This window comes from Podarcis erhardii (assembly GCF_964252035.2).
Source record: "Podarcis erhardii genome assembly, chromosome: 1".
Taxonomy (NCBI): Eukaryota; Metazoa; Chordata; class Lepidosauria; order Squamata; family Lacertidae; genus Podarcis; species Podarcis erhardii.
This window is the reverse complement of record NC_138497.1, coordinates 4355715-4378162: the sequence shown is the minus strand read 5'-3', so window position 1 is coordinate 4378162 and position 22448 is coordinate 4355715. Positions and strand designations below refer to the sequence as shown.

At 45.2% G+C, this 22448-nt stretch overlaps 1 protein-coding gene and 2 long non-coding RNA genes across 6 annotated transcripts in view; 1 reads left to right on the top strand and 2 right to left on the bottom strand.

Annotated features, from left to right (window-relative positions):
• Window positions 1-1038: 1038 nt before the first annotated feature.
• The window catches only part of FERMT2 (FERM domain containing kindlin 2), an 89606-nt gene continuing 68196 nt past the window's right edge, over window positions 1039-22448 (bottom strand). For 2 of the 4 annotated variants that reach the window (XM_081860914.1, XM_081860916.1), the window contains 8 exons: window positions 21728-21777; window positions 17960-18084; window positions 14612-14718; window positions 13198-13419; window positions 7406-7426; window positions 4878-5002; window positions 3903-4044; window positions 1039-2595 (listed from right to left, as the gene is read on the bottom strand). In XM_081860914.1, coding sequence (XP_081717040.1) covers window positions 2422-2595; window positions 3903-4044; window positions 4878-5002; window positions 7406-7426; window positions 13198-13419; window positions 14612-14718; window positions 17960-18084; window positions 21728-21777 — 966 coding nt within the window. In that variant the 3' untranslated portion in view covers window positions 1039-2421. The remainder of the gene's footprint in view (window positions 2596-3902; window positions 4045-4877; window positions 5003-7405; window positions 7427-13197; window positions 13420-14611; window positions 14719-17959; window positions 18085-21727; window positions 21778-22448) is intronic. The other 2 variants (XM_081860915.1, XM_081860917.1) reach the window with 1 other exon arrangement.
• LOC309344985 lies at window positions 7433-11174 on the bottom strand. Its single transcript, XR_014157963.1, has 3 exons — window positions 10159-11174; window positions 9297-10118; window positions 7433-8938 (listed from the first exon to the last, which is right to left on the bottom strand). It is a non-coding gene; the product is annotated as an uncharacterized lncRNA (long non-coding RNA).
• LOC309345553 lies at window positions 10986-12390 on the top strand. Its single transcript, XR_014158301.1, has 2 exons — window positions 10986-11101; window positions 11206-12390. It is a non-coding gene; the product is annotated as an uncharacterized lncRNA (long non-coding RNA).

Here is a 22448-nt window from a genome sequence, read left to right as displayed (position 1 = left end):
GGACACAAATCTACACCTGCGTTGTGCAGCAGAAGGTCATTCCTGCCTCCTGCTTATAAGCCAGACTGTGTCTCTCTTTCTCTTTCCTGTTCCAGCCACAGCTGACTTGTTGATTAAGCTCCTCCAGTAAATTCTTAGCTGGCATAAAGCCGTCTGAGGAAGAGCTTCTAGCCTCATAGGAACTGAACTTTTCCCACACAAGGAAATAAATAAGCTTAACCCGTGGCTTTTTTGGAAGGTGACTTTGACAAGAGGAATTGTCACTAATACCAGAGAAGCCGTAGATGTAGACCTGAACTAATTTTTGGACGAGAAAAACATTTGCCCTCACCCACCTATGCGTGCCTCCAAGCTCAGCTGAAAGCTTATGTGCTCGGATGGGGTGGAAAGGATGGACCCCCTCCCCGGGGCTCAGCCGATCAAACACTCTGCCCTTTCTCCCACAGTTCCCTCCCATATCCAGTGGTCAAGAGATCCTTAACGAAAATGGCTTAGCTAAAGTAAGTTATGCAACTCTCCTGCTCAAGCCTCATCAAGAAAACCAGTTGCACGGAGACCAAAAGAGCAACATGAAGCAAGTTTGACATTTGTACGTCTCCGTTATTGAGGCTTGCAAAACTGATGCGTTTAATGAAGAGGGTTTGGCCAGATTGCCTTTATTAGCTTTGGAAGTTACATTTCATCTCCAACAGGAAGGAAGCCCACTTTGTGATTATTTTCCACTAGAAGCAACCTCTGCACGCTGTCTATATAAAATTGCCTTCAGATTACATTATACTACCAATTGAAAGGGTACAGAGGCGATGTTTAGCCCTAAACAAATTCAGCCTGGCTTGTAGGACTTCATGATTTATTCCCCCCAAATGTAATTAGCATTGACTCTGGAACACTTATGACTGAGCAGCTCTGGGAAATACTATTATAGGTCAAGAAATTACCTCTGTGATGCACTAGACTCTTCCCCCCCAAAAAAATGTATTTTTAGTTTTCCAGAGAAATACAACCACACATACTAAAAGGACACACAGAGACTGGAGGTTAAATAAAAGATTTGACCTTTATTTAAAATACAAGGCATTTGTACATAGTGTTTTATGTCACGGGACTAATAAGCACAATACTGGTTTCTCCCCTTGGCATAGGCAGGGCGAGTTTGGGGTCTCCCTGGCTGTTAGTGTTAATTTCAAAGCGGGGACCCTCAAGCCAAGGCAACTGAGTCTTGTTAAGGGCTTTGTGGCATAGCTATAAGGAAGTTAGGATTTTAACTTAGATTAAAAACATACCATAAGGCCAATACGCTTGGTACTATTGCGATTCCTACTTTGGCTTGTGAGACTAGTTTGTTTTTTAAAAAAAAGAAAAGAAAAGAAAAAGGAAGAAAAACCTGTACAATTTTATAAAATTTGTGTTTTTCTTTTTACATTAGTTACACGCACGCGCACACACACAAATCCTTATACTTCATAGACCTTTACTTCATATTGTAATGATGTCTTCCTTTTTGCATATCATCTTAGTAGACAGTGACTATGCTGGTGAATACTAAAGGTGTTCGTAATACAATACGGTGTAAAAAAAAAAAAGATAAAGGGAAAGATGAAAGACACACACACACACACAATATATATATAGATGATTATCAAAAGGAAACAAGAAGTTATTACAGATATGCTTTAAAAACCTAACGAAGGGAGTATTTTTCAAGGCCACGCATGATTGTTTTTGTAAAAAGCTCCAGGTCCTTGCAATGGACCTGATTTACGTAGTGCGAAAAATAAGGGGCCAAAGGACAGAGTCCGCCAAGCACCACTGCTGCACATGAGGCACCCATGCGCAAAACCCCAACGAAACGAATGGGGAAAGAGGGGCAGCAAAGAGGGCTTCCTGGATTGCACACCAAAAAAAAAAAAATGCTACTTCTAAAAGTAGGAGGGGTGTTGACACATGGATGTCAATTTTTACAATATATATATATATATATTTATTTATTAAAAACTCACAAAACATGCATTAACCATGATAAATAGACTTCATATAGATTAGGCCCTGGGTATCTTTATAGTTAAAATGGCTTAGAGGTGTTTATTGATTTGGTTAGCTTACATCTGTCAGAAATTAACCTGACCAGGCCCCACTGTCTGGCTGAGTGAGGTGGGGCAGGGGAGGGGAGTGGGGGCGAGAGGCACAAGCGTCAGCGTTACACGGTTCGTGTTATTGTCTTGCTCTAGCAGATTAACGGAAGTGCTGTTTAGTGCACATACAAACTGGTCTGCTAATGCAAAAGTTTCCATGATATTAAAGAGTAAAGATACACTTCAAGCTTAACTTGATTAAGCAGCATATTTCAGATAACAGCTGTTGAAGTTAAATATTAATATGGCCGTTGAGTTTCTGTCAGTACAACGGGAGGTCTCATCCGACTCACACCCAGCCACTGGTCAGTTTGTAGAACATCTCTTCGTCTAAGCTTTCGTTCTGGTCTTTCGCACGCGTTGACAAGAAAATGTAGCCGCCAATGAACTCGTGCACCACTTTGCAATCCACTTCGGTGCAGATGAAGGACACTCGGACGTCATCGGCAAATTCTACTGTTACCTGAAAGTGCAAGGCAAACACAAAACTTTGTGCCAGCCTAAATGGTGGTGCCCAAGGGCCCTTCATGACAGCACTGCCACTTAACTCACACCTATTCAAATTCTTATCCAAATTCCTCCAAAGAGCCCAGAGGAGTGCACACAACAGTGGAGGAAGCTGCTCGGGCACCTGGGGGGTGTCCCCAGAGGTGGGGCGAGGCGCACTGCGGGGCCTTCAACGAGTCTGCCTGCCTCCTCCCACTCAGCCGCCCTACAGCTGGTGGGGAGGCAGCGGGCAGTTTGGGCAGTGCGGAGCCTGTGTTCACCCAAGCCACCATATCTCTCAGACGTGGTGACTCGGGCTCATTGCAGGCCCCGCGGTGAGTGCTGCCCGGCATTTTGTCACCCCCCTCAGTGGTGACGCCCGGGGCACCCCCCACCCACTGCACCCCCCCTTCCTCCGCCCCAGAGTGTACACAGGAATTATTCTGTTCTATCACCACAACATCTCCACAAAGTAGGCTAGGCAGAGACTGACTGACTCAAAATCACACAGCTCCACGGCTAGCAGGAATTTGAACCCCGGCCTCCCCGTTCCAGGTCCAATATTTTATCCATTGCAGCACAATCCAGATGATTCTCCCAACCAAGGCTGAGAGGACTAAGAATACAGGCAAAACACATGTGATCCCTCCCCTCTTACATGCCATTTCCTTCCTCAGCTTTGTCAAAAGCAGGAGGTTTAATTTGTGGCTCTGACAATGTTGCTGGACTTCAGTTCTGAGAAGCCCCAGGCGGCATGACTAGCTTCCAGGGATGATGGGACCTGTAGTCAAACACCACATGGGAAGCTACAGGTTAGCCACCACTTCTCTAACCAGAGTTTGCCCTGACGACTGAATCGAGGAACTGTGGTTAGTGCCTTTCATATGGCTACATTTCCCATCTGACTGACAGAATGGAAAGATCTTAGATAGCCACAGTCTTTCACCAGCCAGAGTTTCCTTATCATGTGATGCCATATCCTTCACTAAGACAACCTAGTCAAATGCGGAGATCATCGAATGCTAATTCAGCTGGTCACATAAGCCACCATTTTTAATGTCTTCAATGTATAATCAAAGTGTGCAAACAAACTGAAGTTCTTTAGGATATATTTTGGCCCTCATAATTCTCCCCGGGTCCCACACCCTCTGTTCTAAGGCCACATCCCTCACTGGTTCTGCTTCAGATTGCAGGTTTTCTGGCCTGACTGCCATGTGTCACTGAATGGCGACAGTGCCTCTTGCTGACCTTCCGCATGCCTAGAGAACTCTACGCCTTGCTTACCATTTTTATTTCCCAGTTCACGTTCCACTGTTTCATGTTGCTGAACCGCCATGTCTTGATAGCGTCGCTGGTGCTTGCATCCATCCGTATCAGCCGGTTGTAGGCGATCCCAATAAGTTCTTCCTTCTTGCCCCCTTGGAACCTGAGGGGTCCAAGTTGTATAAATAAACACTTTTACATCAATGTCTCTCTCATTCTTTCCCAAAGTGCCTAACAGTGAGAAAGTACTACCTGCCTCCAGAGAAGCCCACTCCTTGGGCTGTTGGCTGCACTTACTGCGCCATGAGTTACGACTATACGAAGCATGGCTCCCGAAGGCAACAAAGCAAGCCTTCTGCACTGACTCATGCAGAAGCACAACGGGTAGCCTCCTTCAAGAGGTGGCCATTACTCAGCATCGCTGTATGAGGAACAACTGAATGGCCCGGTTACAGCCAACGCAGAAGCAGGGCGGAATCAGGTGGCCCACAAGAGGCCACAAAGGTGGTAAATCTGGAGAAGTAAAATAATGGCAAGATGCAGCAGCCAAGGATACCTGCAAGGAGTGGGCACTTTGGGAGCCGTTTCATCTGTCAGATTTGGATCTTGTATACACTAGCAGTTTTCATGTGGCTGAGTATATCCCACCCTCCCTCCGCCAGCACTTTGGAAATGCTGTCCTATGTTTACATTCAGTCTAACAGATTTTTTACTGCTCTCTATTGATTTTTATTCAGCTGTTTTAGTTGCCAGCTGTTTTCGGTGACTTCCTTTGGAAAGGCAGTGTAGAAGAATAAGTTTCGGGGTAGGGAAAACCTTTACTCGTGATTGTGCAAAGCATTCTTTCCCTCTGCCTAAATCCCAGTGAGACAACTCGAGAGCAGAAGGTTTATATTGTTATGTTCCCAGTTCCACGTTCTTATGGGCAATGAGTAGGCATAACCCGGTATTTGAAGAAGCCCATATACCCAACTTGCCATTTCCATCTGCACAGACCTTGCAATGAAGTGTGTGATGCCAAACTCTGGGAGGGACTGCCAAGCTTGTATAAATCTCATTTTGGCTTCAATGAGACTCATCTGGGCGACGTTCTGATGGGCCTCCAAGATCCGGGCAGTGATCTGTAGGGGAGCAACACAGAGAGTTGAGACTCCGCATTGACAGTGGCAAGAAGGGAACAAAATACAGAGAGCTGCACAAAGGGGGGGGGGGGACAGAGGAGAAGGTTTATTAAAATGACCCCAACATGCCCCTGCAGTTTCTCACCTGTGCTTAAACTTGAAACTGTGCTCCTGCAAATATCTTGTAAATACTGATCTTTGAGGATGTTTTTCTGCGTGATGTATGTCTTGAAAATGTGAGCTGCTCTGATTATCATTATTTTTAACAACCCTGCACACACAGAAACAGCTGTGCACCCATTTATGAAGTGGTGGAGAAGGCCTTGGGAGACGCAAAGGCACCTGGGATTGTGCAGGGTCAGATTCTCTTCCTCCCCAAAAAGGAAGAAATGGGCCGGGGATGGTTTCATGTACACCAATATGAACCCGCAAATGGGTGATGGGCAATATCAGGTACATGGAAGTAAGAAAAAAAATGCCCCCAAATTAATTAGCTAGTGAAAAATGACAAGTATACCCTGGCTGTCTCAGCTACTTTTTATTTTTTTATGACTAAACATTTTTTTCTAATCCCTTTGAATGTGGAAAAAGAATGAGGATAAAGTAGGCAGCCTCTGCAGCAGTCTCTGGATTTAAAAAACAGGCAACGCTTCCAGGAACCAGAGTTCTCAGCTCCTCTGTCTCTCCCGCACTGAGGTTCTTGTTCCCTTTTCCCTTCCTTGCTCCCCCCCCCCCCCGGGTTAAGTCTTCGTTGGAAGGATTTGCAGTTTTTAAAAACCAAGCATGTTAGCAAAAGCAAAGGTCACAAATGTGCTGCCGAAGAAGCTGCCCGCTCTGGTGGGGGAGGTTGCCGAGCGAAGGAAACAAGGCTGCTCATTCTTCCTCCCCCATTCTAGAATATGCATTCTTCATTCATCCAGAGGGGCATTAAATGAAGCAGTGAAATCTTCTGCTCACTTGCAGGGAGCAGCTAAGAAGGCCTTCGAGTGACCAGCAGCAACTGGCAAAGTGCTTTCTCCGCTTGCAACCCGCCTGCCACCGCAGAGCTATTAGAGGTGCTTGACGGCTTCGTTCAGAGCTGGGCTGGCAAGGACCAAGAGCCAAAAGGGAGCGCATGCACACTTAGTCACCGCACTTGGCAACGCCATGGGTAGCTGCACGTCATGAATGTCTGGCCAGGAAGTGTTAACTTTCCATCACTTCCGCGGTCTCGCATTTTCCTTGTTTCTTATTTTATGTGTTTGACCATAAGCCTGTAGGCCTGGCCATCTGCTTCGTTGTTCTTAATGGCTGTGCAGCACCTAGTTGTTTAAATGCTTGATTTATTTATTGCTACTATTAAGGAAGAGAAGGGACAGCAGGAGCACTGTGCAAGCAATGGGCTATGGGAACAGAGTGCACCATCAGGGTTGCTGCCTATCCATAACTCTCTCCCGGTCTCCTGGAAGCCAGAAGTCACAAGAGGGATCAGCAAGGGCAGCTGCATTAAGAGGTCTCCTTTTTTCCACAGCTCATTGACTTGGCAGGTGCTCACCCCTAAGCTAGAGTGCGTGACCATTGGAGCATCCTTGCCAGATCAGAATTTCCATCCAGCCCAGCGCCCTGTTTCCAACGATGGAAAGCCAGATGCTTTCAGAAAGCCCACAATTCCCCGTTTCGTCTTCCAGTCGACTGCTTATTTTAGAGCTATACTTTCTCTGAATGTGGAGGCTCTATTTCACTATTGCTGGTATCTAAGCCCTTTATTAGGGATGTGGATGGCGCTGTGGGTTAAACCACAGAGCCTAGGACTTGCCGATCAGAAGGTCGGCAGTTCGAATTCCCGTGACTGGGTGAGCTCCCGTTGCTCGGTCCCTGCTCCTGCCAACCTAGCAGTTCGAAAGCACGTCAAAGTGCAAGTAGATAAATAGGTACCGCTCTGGTGGGAAGGTAAACGGCGTTTCCGTGCGCTGCTCTGGTTCGCCAGAAGCGGCTTAGTCATGCTGGCCACATGACCCGGAAGCTGTACGCCGGCTCCCTCAGCCAATAAAGCGAGATGGTCAGGGGTCCCTTTACCTTTAAGCCCTTTATTGATCTGCCATTACTAGTGCATTTCCTGGTGTTAGTGCCAGAAAGCAAAGGAGGAGACACAAGAGTAGCCACGTACAAAACACAGCACACCCTTGTCCCAGAGGAAAGCAGGCAGCAGGAGAGATGGAAGGGGTGGGGAATCTCCGTCCGTTGCGTCTCATTTACTCGTATGCCGTGACATAGCATAACACCACACGGAAGCGCATGAAAGTCAACACACGCTACGCTTCTTATAGCGCATCTCTGAGAGCCCCTTCCCTGCTTTTAAGCATATATTCACAACACAGCAAAGTCTTTTAAGTGCTTATTTATTTTATGTTTACTGTCACTTACCAAGTCTCTTATATAGCCTGGCTGCAGAAGGCAAATGCGAAGAAAAGAAAAGGAAGCAGAAAAAAAAGAGGCAAATCAGAAATATGGCAACAAAGCAAAGGGAGGAAAATGTGCAAATTATCAACAATTGTAGTTCAAATCAATTAAAACAAAACAAAAACTCAAAACCTTTCACCACGAACAATTGTCCTGGGGTGAAAAGCAGCAGGAAATGAGCACAAGCATGAAGAAGGGAGCAAAAAGGAGTGCAGCCAGACCAGGGGCTCCGCAGGTGCTTTAGACTGCAGCAACCCAGGGCTGGCTGGGGCAGGGGGCAGTCCAAAGCCCCTGGAGGGCGGCAGGTTGCGGAAGGCTGTTCTAGAGAATGGAGACTCAGCCATGGGACGACCTTCCACAGCCCACAGAATCTTGGAAGATTTTCACCCTGTCTTCTAAGGCAAGCTTTTAACTGACCGAGTTGATGAAAAATGGAATGGCAAACAAGTCAGCAAACCAAAATAAAAATGCAGGATTATCATCTCGGACTGGAGAGCGAGAAAAAAGAAGCGCAAGTTAAACTGTGTTTTCTGCAGCTCCTGATCTCCATGGAATGAACTTTTGTTTTCTGAGCAAAAAGAATCAAGTACTGCAGCATGACGATCTGTTGCTTTGAGTGTGTACAGCTCAGTTGCTGAATGTATGAAAGTTACCTGAATCACATGCAAACAAGCAGCAATCTCCAGTATGTTTCTGAAATGGCGGCTGTAGTGAAATAAGAGGCCACCTGCAGTTTGAGAGCACCAGCTCCTCTCCTCTAGCAAATGTGAAAGGAAAGGTAAAATGGGGAGAGGGTTTCCTGTTTCCATTCTTCTGCAGTCAGGAATACTCAAAGACACAGCTTATATTCGGCAGACATTGAAAAATTGCTTGCAAAGACTACCAAGAAACCTAGAAGTACTCAAGCAGTGAAGTGCCACCAGCATATCAAGTACAGTGGTACCTCTGGTTACATACTTAATTCGTTCCGGAGGTCCGTTCTTAACCTGAAACTGTTCTTAACCTGAAGCACCACTTTAGCTAATGGGGCTTCCTGCGGTCGCCGTGCCGCCGGAGCACGATTTCTGTTCTCATCCTGAAGCAAAGTTCTTAACCCGAGGTAATATTTCTGGGTTAGCGGAGTCTGTAACCTGAAGTATATGTAACCTGAAGTGTATGTAACCTGAGGTACCACTGTACTAACCACTGGGTTGCTGCAGCATCATGGAATGATTTGAATGTTTGACTGAACCACCACAGATCTAACACCACACACAAAAAGGAGCCCTTCCATTTCCCCCAACCAAGACTGTCTGTATATTCTGCTGTGGTTGGCCAGGGCAGAGGAATGCACCTGACTGAGCACTCAGAAGCAATGAGCTAGCACACAATATGAATTCTGAATGGCAACAACAACTTCTATAGGTAAGAGGAAGAGATCCTATTTCAACTAAATATGGGGAAAACTCTGCAGCCCCGTTGGCACTTTTCACCAGATGTCTTTTTGCCAAGAACTACCTCCATTTTGAGGGACACAGGTGGCGCTGTGGATTAATCCACAGAGCCTAGGGCTCGCTGATCAGAAGGTTGGTGGTTCGAATCCCCGCAACGGGGTGAGCTCCCGTTGCTCGGTCCCTGCTCCTGCCAACCTAGCAGTTGGAAAGCACGTCAAAGTGCAAGGAGATAAATAGGTACCGCTGTGGCGGGAAGGTAAATGGCATTTCCGTGCGCTGCTCTGGTTCACCAGAAGTGGCTTAGTCCTGCTGGCCACATGACCCGGAAGCTGTACGCCGGCTCCCTCGGCCAATAAAGCGAGATGAGCGCCGCAACCCCAGCGTCGGCCACGACTGGACCTAATGGTCAGGGGTCCCTTTACCTCCATTTTGCAGAAGGGCTCGTGGGAAAAAGGCTCCCTTTCCGAGGCCCAACACCTGGAGGCATCTCCAGTTGAAATGCAATCTCAGGTAGAGTCAGGCAGGCAGGGAAAGTCCTGTGTGGAGAACTGTTGCCAGTCAGAGCGGACAGTGCAATGCTAGAAGAGACACACTTCAGTAGCAGAGCCTTGGCCCCGGCATCTCAGGGCGGGGCAGATTTCCTGCCTAAAATGCTGGAGAGCTGCTGCCAGTCAGTGCAGACAGCACTACTGTGTGAGATGGATCAATGGTCTGAATCAATATAAGGCAGATTCCTACATTCCTTAACTGTTAAGATTTGATTCCTAGAGCTTGCTGTCTATTTCAAGTGTGGCAGCTGAACTTCGCACTGTAAAGCGTGGAGCTCTGTAGTGGAAACCAGTCCTGCTCAGAGCAGTGGAAAGAGACCTGGCATGTGACGAGTCCACGGCTGCTGTAGATTCATAGATCAACAGATTGCTACTTCAGAAGCAGCAGCCCTCCCTGCTTTCCACTTACTCCCTGCATTCTACAAATTCCACGAGGGCAGCATTTCCGTCGTTCTACCAACAACACATCACACGACATCCCTGTGCAGTCTCCCAGATCTAAGCAATCCAAGGAAGGCTATGCTAACAAAATACAAGTCCACACCTCTAGCCAGCTTTCCTTAACCGAAGCCCCTCCTGCTTCTCCACTCAATCCATTTCCACATCAAGGGAACCTTTGATGGTCAGAATGGGTACACTTTATCCCGCCCCCCCGACCTCTCCTGCTACCCACAACATCACTTCTTAATGCACAAGCTACATCAATGCAAGAGTTGTTTCTCCCCCCGCCCCCCACCCCGGTCTGTGCCCTCTTGCATGCTTCAAAGATCATTTTTAAAAAACAAATAAATCATAATTTCATTACATGCGCTCTCGCCATGCTGGGTATAATGGCTCTTTCAGAGAATAAACGAAAGTTATACAGGTCGTCAGCACTGTGCCAAAGGAAGGGATCTGCCCACCCCCAGTTTTTCTGGATGGTATCTCCCCTCTTTGGCACACAGAGGCTGCCCCTGCAATTCAAGAACAGTAAGCAACTTTCCTCTGTAATTAAATTTCAAAACAATCCTCCAAGTGAATATTATAAAAACTTCTGCTGCACTGCCCAGGTAATAAACAGGCTGTCTGCAACCCACCCCCATGCTTTCTGTTACCTTAATCCTAACCACTTCCAACCTGGTGTCTTCCAGATGTTTTGTACTACAATTCCCATCAGCGTAACTGTGCCAGCTGGGATTGATGGGAGTTGCAGTTGAAAACATCTGGAGGGCAGCAGGTTGGGGAAAGGAAAGCTGCCCTGTACACCCTGTTCTGAATCATGCATAGCTGAGAGCTCCAAAAGCACAACACACTTCTTGGAAGTGTTCCTTTCCAGTGGTAGGAATGTCAAGCATTTAAAGTTGAAATGGGGGGAAAAACCCACCACGGAAGATGTACTAGGACCAGAGCATGTTTTAATTTTCTGTGCACCACTTACAGAGGTATTAAGTGGTATGGAAATGGTCTAAATAAATGAGTAAATGGATACACTGCTCAACGCCCCCTGTTTTGCTAGGATGCCAAAGAGCAACTGTGTGGTGGCACACAAACATTAATAGTCACAAGTGCCAATCAAGGAGTTACACCAAAACTTACACATGACTGCAGCAGCACCGAGTCACATGTTTTGGTGCTCGTTTCAGTTATTGCAGGACACTACTTATAATGCTACTAAACACTCCGAAGCCAGTTTGGCTTTGGTGGGGAAAACACAGGAATTGAATATATGTATTGAACAAAAACGTTTTGTTGAATTCATTCAATTCCTGTGTTTCCCCCCACCAAAGTTGAAATCTTTTCCAAGGCTTTGAAAAACAGAGTTTGTAAGGCAGCCCAAGCATGTTCAGAAGGCGACTTTGTAAACTGAGCTAAACCAAATCCTAGTGCTGATTTATTCTGCCAGCCATAGTTTTCATTCTAGACCTGACTATGTCAGTTATGAACTACTTATTTCCACTTCAGGTCACTTGATTCTATCAACATCCATGGGGTCAAACTTGTTTAAGTGGAAATATATTGGCAAAAAAATTATTTTTTGTTTTGTTTTACTGTGCTGGCTGAATAAAATTTCCAGGTAGCGCTGCTCAAGATAACCAAATCCTTCATTCAGCAAATTCCCAAGTTTGGTCACTTTTTAACAAAAGCCTGAACAAAACAAATTAAGATTGTTTGCTTTGCAGATTTGCAGATTTAAATGATTAATCCCAGATCAAAGCCACAATTAAGCAGCGTTAATGAAACATCCTAATTGTTTTTAAAGCCATCAAATATTAAGAGGTAGCTTTTAAGTAAATTTATAGATGGCAATTAACTGCTTTAAGAATCAGTTACATAGACAAAACATCTTCACCATTGTGTTGGAGAAGATGCAAGGGAGTTGGTAGGACAATTCCATACAAATCAGAATGCACAATATAATCCAAGTCTGGGTTTACTAACAATATTTAAGGAAGATCAGCTCAGTTTATGTTATAAGGAGCTCATCACTTTCTTTTCCTGGTGGCAGCACGACTACTCCTAGCACAGAACTGGAGAGGACTTGAACACCTACTGCACATCATAGGAAGGGGACAGAATGTATGGCCTTATCTGAAAAACGGACGAGAAGAGTTCACGCCTTGAACAACAACTCATCTGATGTTTCCCCTGAAATACAGCGCCCCTTTATAATATAAAACATTTGAATGAACTGGCGCCCACCGACTACGCACATAGGTTTATGGCAAAATCAGGCACGCTAAATTTTCTGTTCTTGGGGGAGGGGTGGAAATGGGGCAAACTTAATGTTCTGTTCATATTTTGTTGAAAATCAATAAAAAAGCAATAAAATAATTAAGAGGTACTCTGTAAAAAGTCATGAGGGAGTGGGAGTAGAAAGAGGGAGGGTGAACTGCTCTTTCTGGGGCAGGGGGAGGAGAGTGTTCAAATAGCCTCCCTGAAGGGAAATGCAAAAAATACTACTTTTTTCCACTGGTAGGACAAAAAAATTGGTCTGACGCAGTCGAAATAAAATAAATAAATTGTCCAGTAGCACCTTAGAGACCAACTAAGTTTGTTCTGGATATAAGATTTCATGTGCATGCACACTTCTATACCTAGAACAAACTTAGTTGGTCTCTAAGGTGCTACTGGACAATTTATTTATTTTATTTCGACTGCGTCAGACCAACACAGCTACCTACCTGAAACTGGTAGGACAGACACTACAGGTGGAGAGAGATTTCTTAAATTCTGGTCTGGAGTGGACAGAGTGGAAGGAACAAGAGAAAAACACAGCAGAGGCAGACAGTCTGAACTGAACGTGTGACGTTACATGCTCACCACCCACCACTTCTCAAGCAACTGAACAATTCCCACTAGTGGAAACAGGCACGACCACTCTCCAAAGCACAGGGAAGTTGACAAACAGATCACACACCTCTGTACACCATGTTAATGAATCTGGAATGACCATCAGTATTGTAATTATGAACACAGAGCAGACTCCCCACTCCATCTTTAAAGGTGCATTAAGGAAACAGCAGATAGGAAACACAGTCTTTTTAAACCATTTTTTTAAAAACCACCTGGATTTTTCAGTGTCATCAGTGCACACAATGCTTGGCTTCAAAATAACACAGCGAAGGAGAGAGTCTTGCCCCCAATGACCTTACAATCTTATGTCCAATATTGAGCTGGCCAGCATAAGGAAGCGGGTCCAAAGTGGAGGAAACGATCCTTTGGGCGTATTTGGAAATCCACCCACCTTGTTTTCTGGACAAAGGCTCCAGCAAAATAAGACTCCAAAGTTAAGTACCTGCTTGTTTTTATACTTCTTCAGGTATCGAGGGGAAACCAGACATTCAGGGTTGATGTCCGTGGTGACCTGCTCAGCAATTATCTGTGGGTCTGGGTTCAGATGCTGCATTTTCAGAAAAGACAAGATGTTCTGAACTTCCAAGTTGTATGAACTGTCGGCCATGGTTTTGCCCTTGGAGGCTAGCCGGCAAGCTGCCATCCAGTGTGCATACTGCTTCTCCTACAGTTTGAAAGGAAAAGGAGGTGCCCATTAGCCTTCGCTTCATTTCACTCTGGTTCTGACAATTCCAGACCTGAAATTCTTGGTACATACACGGTAAGCCAAACTTAACACCAAATGCATTTGCAGGATAACCAACCATAAGAAAGGAGACAAAAGGGCTCATCTTGCACAAATATTGTGGCATTCTGTTTCGTAAAGTTGTGCAGGAATTAAGTTTCAATCCCAGTGAGTGCTGAATCTGAACACTGCATCTGTGCATCTTTGCAACACTGTATTTTTACCTCCATATTGTGGGTTGCGGGTGGGAGAGACACATATATAAAATTGGTGGCTTGTTTATGGCCATCCAGCACAATTCATGGCTGAGGTGAAATTGTAACTGGGGGCTGGTGCAACTATCCTGAGGTATATAGTTAAATATGAATCCTTTAGTACACGATTTGCAAACCACTACGGGATATGGAATAAAGAGTTCCACTAAATGTGCAGCTGAAAATAAGCCTCCTTTAGTTACTTCCCTTCCTTCTGTTAAATTGACAAAAAATTGCTTTTGCCACTGTTTCACTTCACTGGCTCTTGCTGCCAGGGATGGGGTCGGCACTGAGAAATGTCCTCAGGTTTTTGCTGGCAGCCACACAGTGATGATTTGTCACCTTAAACACCTTACAGGGCTTGGACCCAGTCTATCTAAAGGACCGCCTGTTCCCCATGATTCTTCCCACCTGTTAAAAACTTCTGTGGGAGGCTCTGATCTTGTGGGCTGCCACTGAGGACAGGGCCTCACTGTTGGTAGTGTCTAGGTTCTGCAACTCCCTCTCTTGAGGAGGCCTGCTTAACCCCTTCCCTCAAAGGCCTACAGACAAAACCACTCTGTTCAGATGGGCCTTGGATACTGACTGATTCTCAAGGGCACTGCTGTTTCGGTGTTTCAGCTGTCATGTTTTCAGTTGGTTCAAAGAAACAAATGCACCTGCAAGCAACCCGCACATAAAATAAACTGGGTGCTACAGTACCCTTGGTAACACTGCCTCCAAGCCTCCTTGTCCATAAGGCTCCATATGCAGGGCCAGCCAGTCCCAGAATTTTGTGGTTCCCAGGAGAGCCCTGCAGCGCTCACCCCCTACTGACTCTTCACAAATAAGCACGTGCAGTAGCTACCCTGTGACAAATCCCCACGATGCAAACTTACGTTATCACAACGGAGCCAAATTTCATTCATGCCTTCAGCCACGGGGATCAGAAGTTTGATGTTGAACTTCTGGCCAGAGATGTTGACATCAGGAGTCACCTCACACCCTACAATAAAAAAGAGCAAGGTTTTATACTCTGCATAAGGATGTGGGGGTAGATAAGATGTGTTATACTACACGATGCAGGAAGTAGTCTGGTTTTGGGTTCAGTATTAGCAGATAAGGATCACGGAAAGGGTTGGAATGACTCGTTCCTGGATTCCCATTTGGACACAGAGGCAGCTGTGAATGAAACTGAGGCAGGATGGAAAGCACAGAGCAAAATAATAATGGCCTGCTATTCATAATAATATGGGACACAGGTGGCGCTGTGGTCAGAAGGTCGGCGGTTCAAATCCCTGCAACGGGGTGAGCTCCTGTTGCTTGGTCTCTGCTCCTGCCAACCTAGCAGTTCGAAAGTACACCAAAAAGTGCAAGTAGATAGGTACCGCTCCAGCAGGAAGGTAAATGGTGTTTCTGTGCGCTGCTCTGGTTTCGCCAGAAGCAGCTTAGTCATGCTGGTCACATGACCCGGAAAAACTGTCTGCGGACAAACGCCGGCTCCCTCAGCCAGTAAAGAGAGATGAGCGCCACAACCCCAGAGTCGTCCGCGACTGGACTTAATGGTCAGGGGTACCTTTATTCATAATAATGGCCTAATATTCATAAGAATGGCCTACTATTCGACCACTTGTGAAGGAAAAGGGGGACGGGCAGGTAAGCCTGCTTGGACACTCCAGTCTCTGACGTGGATATCCTACCCCCACCTTTTCATCTCAAAAGTGAGGTTTGCTTATTTTTAATTTTATTTATCCAAAAGAAAAAGAATACGGTACAAAAACACAGGAAAGGGAAGGGGAGAAATGCAGCAAAAGGACCAATGCAAAATATATATATATATATATATATATATATATATATATATATATATATATATTTGCTTTCGTAGATTTTCACGGGTACAGGAATGCAGGTTTTGGTGTCCTCGGGTGTCTTCCCGTGTAAAAGTTGGGGTGTCTAGGCGACATTTCGACGAGTAGCCAATCCATGGTGGCACCTCCGGATGCTGCACCCCCCTGCAATCCCTACACAGATCTGGCTGACACAAGCCACAAAACCACAGCTCGCCCCTATACACGAAGCCAAGCCAGAGCACAACTAAGTACAGTACAGCCATCTTCTCAGGAAAACTCTTCACAAAGTTCAAGAGGTCAAGACACAAAGACTTTAACAACTAATCCACACCTAATGACCCACCTAAGTGGTACTCAGGATATCACTCAAGAAATCACTCAAGATATCTCTCAAGTAATTAAGGAACAAAAGAAGAAAAGGCACACTAGCCTGGGAACTTCCTCTCTGCCCAGAACATTGGAGGCTATACACCACACCCCCTCTACAGTATTTATAGGAACTCAAACACTGAGATCCTGCTCTGTTCCAGTAACAAGAAGCCGAAAGCACCAGCCTGAAGATGACGAGTGAGACCTCGTCGAAACGTCGCCTAGACACCCCAACTTTTACACGGGAAGACACCCGAGGACACCAAAACCTGCATTCCTGTACCCGTGAAAATCTACGAAAGCATATATATATATATATACACACACACACACACACACACACACACACACACACACACGGTACACCATGACTTCTTCAAGCCACAAAAAGTTCCACCTGCTGTTGTTGTGTCCTTTTCTTAAGTCTTTGCTGGATGCATATGGAATAAAGTTCTGCCAGGTGGCGTAAAATGCTTGTAGTTTTTCTTGCGTACCCTGGATTTTATGTGCAATTTTCTCTGCTATTCCTGATGTTCAAATCTGAGAACTTAAAGCACTGTTTTAATCCGTCGTCTACTGAAATGGTGAGAATCCCCCAATGTGCAGGTGGATCTTGATGAATGTGGGCACCATCTTCAGGGCTGCAGCTTTTAACACAATCCTCCTCTAGAGATGGAAGCAGTGTGATTCTTAAAAGGAATCACTTTTCTTGGAAGCAGTGAATGCAATTTTAGTCCTTTTTCAGCTCCTCCTAAAGAATTCTTTTAAAATTCAGTCAGCAGCAGCAGCTTTGTTCAAAAGCTCCCAAAAAGGTATTCCAGGCTTCCCTTCCCCAGAACACATCCTCGTAGCTATAGTCTGAGGTCATTTGGCAGCTTCTCCCTGTTTCTGCCTCAAAGGCTTTTTTTTTTTTTTAAGGATGTCAGCCATGCCTGTTTCACAACCCTCCAAGCTGGAATACTTTACTGCTGAATACAAGCAGAGCTGGTAGCCTTAGGAATGTCAGATGCAGCAGAAATTCCTTGCAAATGGTATCTGAATAAATGTCTCTGCATACTAAAAGGGATGGGGGGGGGAATGCTTAAAACCAGGAAATGCTATTAGATAATAAAATAGCTTAGTTTTGATAAGACAAAGTAGCACTGATTTTGTTTCTCAAAAAGTTTGTTTTTTTCTCATGTCTTCTAAAAGCTCCTCATTGCAATTTGCTTTACCCTTTACGTAGTTAATTTGGGAGCATACATATTGCATTACGATTATGATTATTATCCCCCCTTTTCCTGACAGAGATAGAAATAAGAACAGCTAAAGTCTCTCTCTCTCTAATTTACTTATGCAGAATGAAGTCTTGCTTTCAGACCAGCAGCAGAACATTCTGTAGGGACTTTGCTTGTTACAGCCACACATACAAGGGTTTGTTTGTGGCAGATAAAGTAGTAGCACCATCTGCTTGGGAAATGGGGACACAGCCATGCTATTCTACTGCATGAGCCAACTAAAGCCTCTAAAAGTTATTAATGTGGCACAATGGCCAATGTAGCTTGTCATCAATTCTGACAGCCTTCAGGACGGCCTCTTCCCTGCCTCCAACAAAACAGTACGACATGACTGACAGAGGGGTGAAGCAGCTGCTGAACGGATCTCCCAGTGGGATGATATTGCATGACAAGCGAAAAGGAATGTTTATGCCCTTGCTTGGACCAGGGTTCTTCTGCCCATCTAGGTAGCAAGCAAAGACACCTTGATCACTTTTATTTAAGTGCTGCAGAATTTAAAAACAAACGAACCACAAATGCAGCACTAGAGGTGAAATGGGAAGAGGTATACCAAAATTGCATGTATTCCCTGACTGCCAGCCACATCCCCCCATCTCCGCCCCCCCCCCCCCGCTATAAATGTACACACAGAAAGTATTGCTTTGTTTTATTATGGTGTTTTCTGTTTTGCTTGACTATATTCCTCAATTCTCTGAAAAAAACCCAATCGGAAAACTGTTTTAGAAAAACCCTGCTTGCCTTTTCTTACCTCTCAAATTCATCTGGTGAGCCGGAGTCCCATTGGATTCTTCTTTGCTCTTGTAACAGGAAATAGATGTGTCTTTGAAGGTGCACCAGTACTGCTTGTAACCCTTCAGCGTCAGCTTCTTTGGCCTGTTAACAATTAATATGAATATGAGGAAAAACCATGTTTGCACCCAGCATGTATCACATGCAACTCAAGTCCAAGAGCAATCTCCAGAAACTAAATCTGAAATGGTGGCAGAATGATAACCTCCGCCTAACGGTGTATGATGGCTCCCACCATTCCTGTGAAGATTACAGAAAGCCCGCAGCCTACGTGCATTTCACTTTATGTGCTTTATTCAGCTTTATGCACACAGCAAAAAACAAGAACAAAAAATGGAGGAGGGTCTCAAGAAAAAACAACTTTGGCCACCCACCATTGAACCCAATACGTTTTGAGTATGAGCTATTTTGGTTTTCGGTGCAATCCCCAGAATGGAACCCCTGGCTAAGTTGCAGGCTTATTGTATACAAAAGGGACACATTGCCTTGGCTCATATTTTCATCAGGAACCAATGCTGAATTATGGGACAGAGGAATGGTATGAGCTTGCCTGCTTACATACAGATAACCATTCCATGCCAACTGGGGCTTCCATATGAATGGTCAACCATGCAGCTGCTCCACTGACTTGATATTCTTTTCTACCCACCATCTTTATTTTATTTTTTGGAGGGGAACTCTCAGCATAAGCCTCAGTGTGAATGTGTGAAGGTACCGGTTCACACAGAAGACGACGAGATGACCCTTGGGGTCGCCTCCAACGCTACAATTCTAATTCTCTGCAAGTCATAGTGTGTGATGTTGTGTTGTGTTTTTACTATTTTTTGTTGGCAGCTGCCCAGAGTGACTGGGCAAGCAAGCAAGCAAATACCTCTATATCTGCAGTTGCTGAACTTCCCCTGCAACGCATAGCTATAGTCAGGTGTTGAACTGCATTTTCCAGGCTCCATCAACCGGATACCGCTCAGCTATTTTGGACTGCAAATCCCAACAGCCATGCTGGCTGCGGCAAATGGGAGTTGTAGTCCAGAAAGAGCAGAGGAGCACCCGGTTGATGAATCCTACCCTGTAATATGTGGTGCAACTCAGCTGTGGTTTTTTTGTAATCTGCATGGGCTGGCAATAACTAGGCCCCTCACAAACCAGAGCACTCTAGGCAAAGTAGCAGCAGATTCCAGAACCCTGCTGCAGTTGTGCAGAAACTGCTTGAGTAATAAATCAACGTGGATAGGTTTCTTGGAAGGCAGGATGTTTGCCAGCTGCTGCTGTTGCTGCTGTTTATTCTTAATGCGCTTGTGATTCAACAGAGGCATAGGCATTTGCCTCCAGTTCCTGCTCTCCAGTGCAGCTTTTCGTTTTAGCACCAAACAAGGTCCTACTTCACCCCCATGCTGGCCTTTTGGCCATTTGCAAGGAGGATTGCCCATTCCACATGCCCCAAATACACACTTCCTGGTCTTTGGAGAAATCTACAGTGGGCCCAGCCTGATATTTTTTCTCCTGAATCCTGCTGCTCACTTAAAAAAAGCAAAAACAATAAGCCAGATTTTAAGCGCACTCTTTTTCTAGGGCATTGTACTCAAAAGTGTTTAGCCTGTTATATCCTTGCAACAACCCCGAGGGCTAAGTCTAGCAGACGGCATACAACTTGCCACATCACCCAGCAAGTTTCACAGAGAAGGGACCGTTTGAAGCCAGGTTCCCTTCGTCATCTAAATCCAACATTCTGCCAGCACCACGCTGGCTTCCACTTTAAAACTGCAGCTCTCTGATACGTCTCAGGTTGCCTGATGGTGTTTACAACGAAAGGAAATGCCCAGGAAACAAAAGGGAAAGGCAGTTTAGCGTCTCCCCACCCCACAATATGAAAAGAATTGGGGTGGGGATGGAGAAGCAGCTGCCTATAACACACTGCAAGGATGACTAGGACTTCCTAGGGACCACTGATAGCCCAGAAAGCAGCCCACGTTTTAATGTGTTGCCTTGCAAACAACCGTTCACCACTTCCTCTACATACCTCGCTATATTACACATACAACCAATTCCTGGATTCCTGTCATGTCCAGAGTATGGTGGGTATTAGCTTGCAATAGACGACTAAGGCTGCCAAGACATTAGTCAAAGTCCAGACACAACTGTTTCCAGTTTCCACATGCCCTGATCCAAGATAATACTCTTCCTCCCCCCTCCAAATAAAAAGCCTTATTTAAAAATCAAAATAAATCTGACTAAAGAATAGCGCAGCTAGCCTAAAGCTGGTGTTTTCTGGCAGCTTAAATAGAGCAAACTGGCCGGAATCAAGCTTGTTTATTATCCATCTATGTGCTCATGAAGTCCAAGGAAGGTACTGGAATGATATTTCAAGCTACGCAACAGTCCCTAATTTTAGGACAGCTGGGATGGCTGCCAGGGTGAACTCTATCACAGAAAACATTTCAGCACCAGCTACTGATCTAAGGAGTAGTAAAGGACCAGTTTTAATATCTAAAACGTAAGATGCTGGGTCTCAAACCATTCGGCAGTTCTTATCCTCCAATATGGAAGCCATTGGCTGCATCCAGTGCTATTCCCAATTTAGAGCAGACCCACTGAAATGAATGGAAATGACTCATGGAGGGCCATTAATTCAAATGGGTCTACTCTGAATAGGACCAGCATTGGATTCAACCCATAAATTCGAACAATGGGTCACTTCACGCACAGACGTATATACAATTCTGGCGTTATTCATTTAGCACTGAGGGATGCATCGCCCTTGAGCCAGTGTCACCAACTGGACTCATGCACTTCAACCCCGACTGGGCTAAGCGAGCTGGGTAGCACTTCCAGAGACCACCAGGTCAAAGTGCTGTGGACTCACAGCTTAGAGTTGTGAGCACCGGATTCACTTCCACAATACAGTCGTCGCACAGCAGAGTATAGCAGAGTCTGGCAGTGTATAAACAACTCGGAGAGCAGCTCTGTAGAATATCTCCTTTTATTCTATAACCACAACTATAATACAAGACTATATACAGAGCTAAATAGGTCTAAGCATAAATGAATGCTGCACTGAGTGTCTGCAGCTGCTCTTAGCAGCAACCTTATCTCTACACACGATATCTAACACTCAGTCTCTCTCTCTCTCCGACACACTGACTGCCTGACTGCCTGACTTGGTGCTGGAGTTGAATAAGTAGAAAGCAGAACACTGCTCCTCCTCTCTGGAGAATCAGCAGACTCGTCAGGAGATTCTTGGATATGGGAGGGGTGAAATCTCCTCAGACTGCAGGTACCAAATCAATCACCACAACTGATGTTTTCATACACTTCAAATCACTTAATTTCCCAAAGTGAAGTACACAAGTACAGTATGTGAACCTGATCAGCGTGCAGAGATTAGCTGCGGTTATTATTGCATAGCTTGAAATATTACTCCAGTACCTGTCTTGGACTTCATGAGCACATAGATGGATAATAAACATACTCAAAGATACTCTTAGTTGTCAAGCCCTGGCCTGGCAGTGAAAATAAATCCAGAGGCTGAGCGCATAAAATGTTTAAGCCATCTGTAACATTAAAAAAAAAAAAAATCTACTTCCTAAGTATATGTTGTAGAAGCTGCTTCAGGTTTCAAAGCCAAGCCGAGGGAGCCCCTAGAGATTCTAGGAAAGAAGCATTGCCATTTTTATCATTAAGGTTCGCTGATCTTTGCTGCACTCCCAGAAGATTTCCAGCCAATACTTACTTGAAGACTTTAATGAAGTCGGCAAGCTCCGGGATCGAAGTGATGTCACCCTGAAAACAAGACATCAGCCATTGTGTGTTTCATGTGCCAGAAACAAGAATCAGCACTGGGAGGGGAAATGCTTTGGGGACAGCGATTCAGCTTATTAAAATGCTTGCAGGGTTGCTTCAAAAAGGCAGTATCCTTGCTTGAGGAGGAAGAACAAGAAAAGACCTGATTCAATTGAAATAACAATTATAGCAACAAAACTTCAAGGACTTTCTGGCTATGGATGCCCAGCTAGAAAACTGTGTTGTTTCAGATCTTTGGAGAGGCTAAATGGTCTGGTTTTTTTCAGATGCTTTCAAACAAGAAAGACAGGCTCCTATTTAACTTTCCAGTGCAGTACAGTATTATATTCATACCACTGAGCCTAGGGCTTGCCAATCAGAAGGTCGGCGGTTCAAATCCCCGCAACGGGGTGAGATCCTGTTTGGTCCCAGCTCCTGCCAATCTAGCAGTTCGAAAGCACGTGCAAGTAGATAAATCGGTACCACTCCAGCAGGAAGGTAAACGGTGTTTCCGTGCACTGCTCTGGTTTCGCCAGAAGTGGCTTAGTCATGCTGGCCACATGACCCGGGGGAACTGCATAGGCTCAGAATAATTTTATTTATCCATACCGAATCCATGTTCAAATATTCTCTCTTGCCTTTTAAAACAAGATCATGGCCTGATCAGGTGA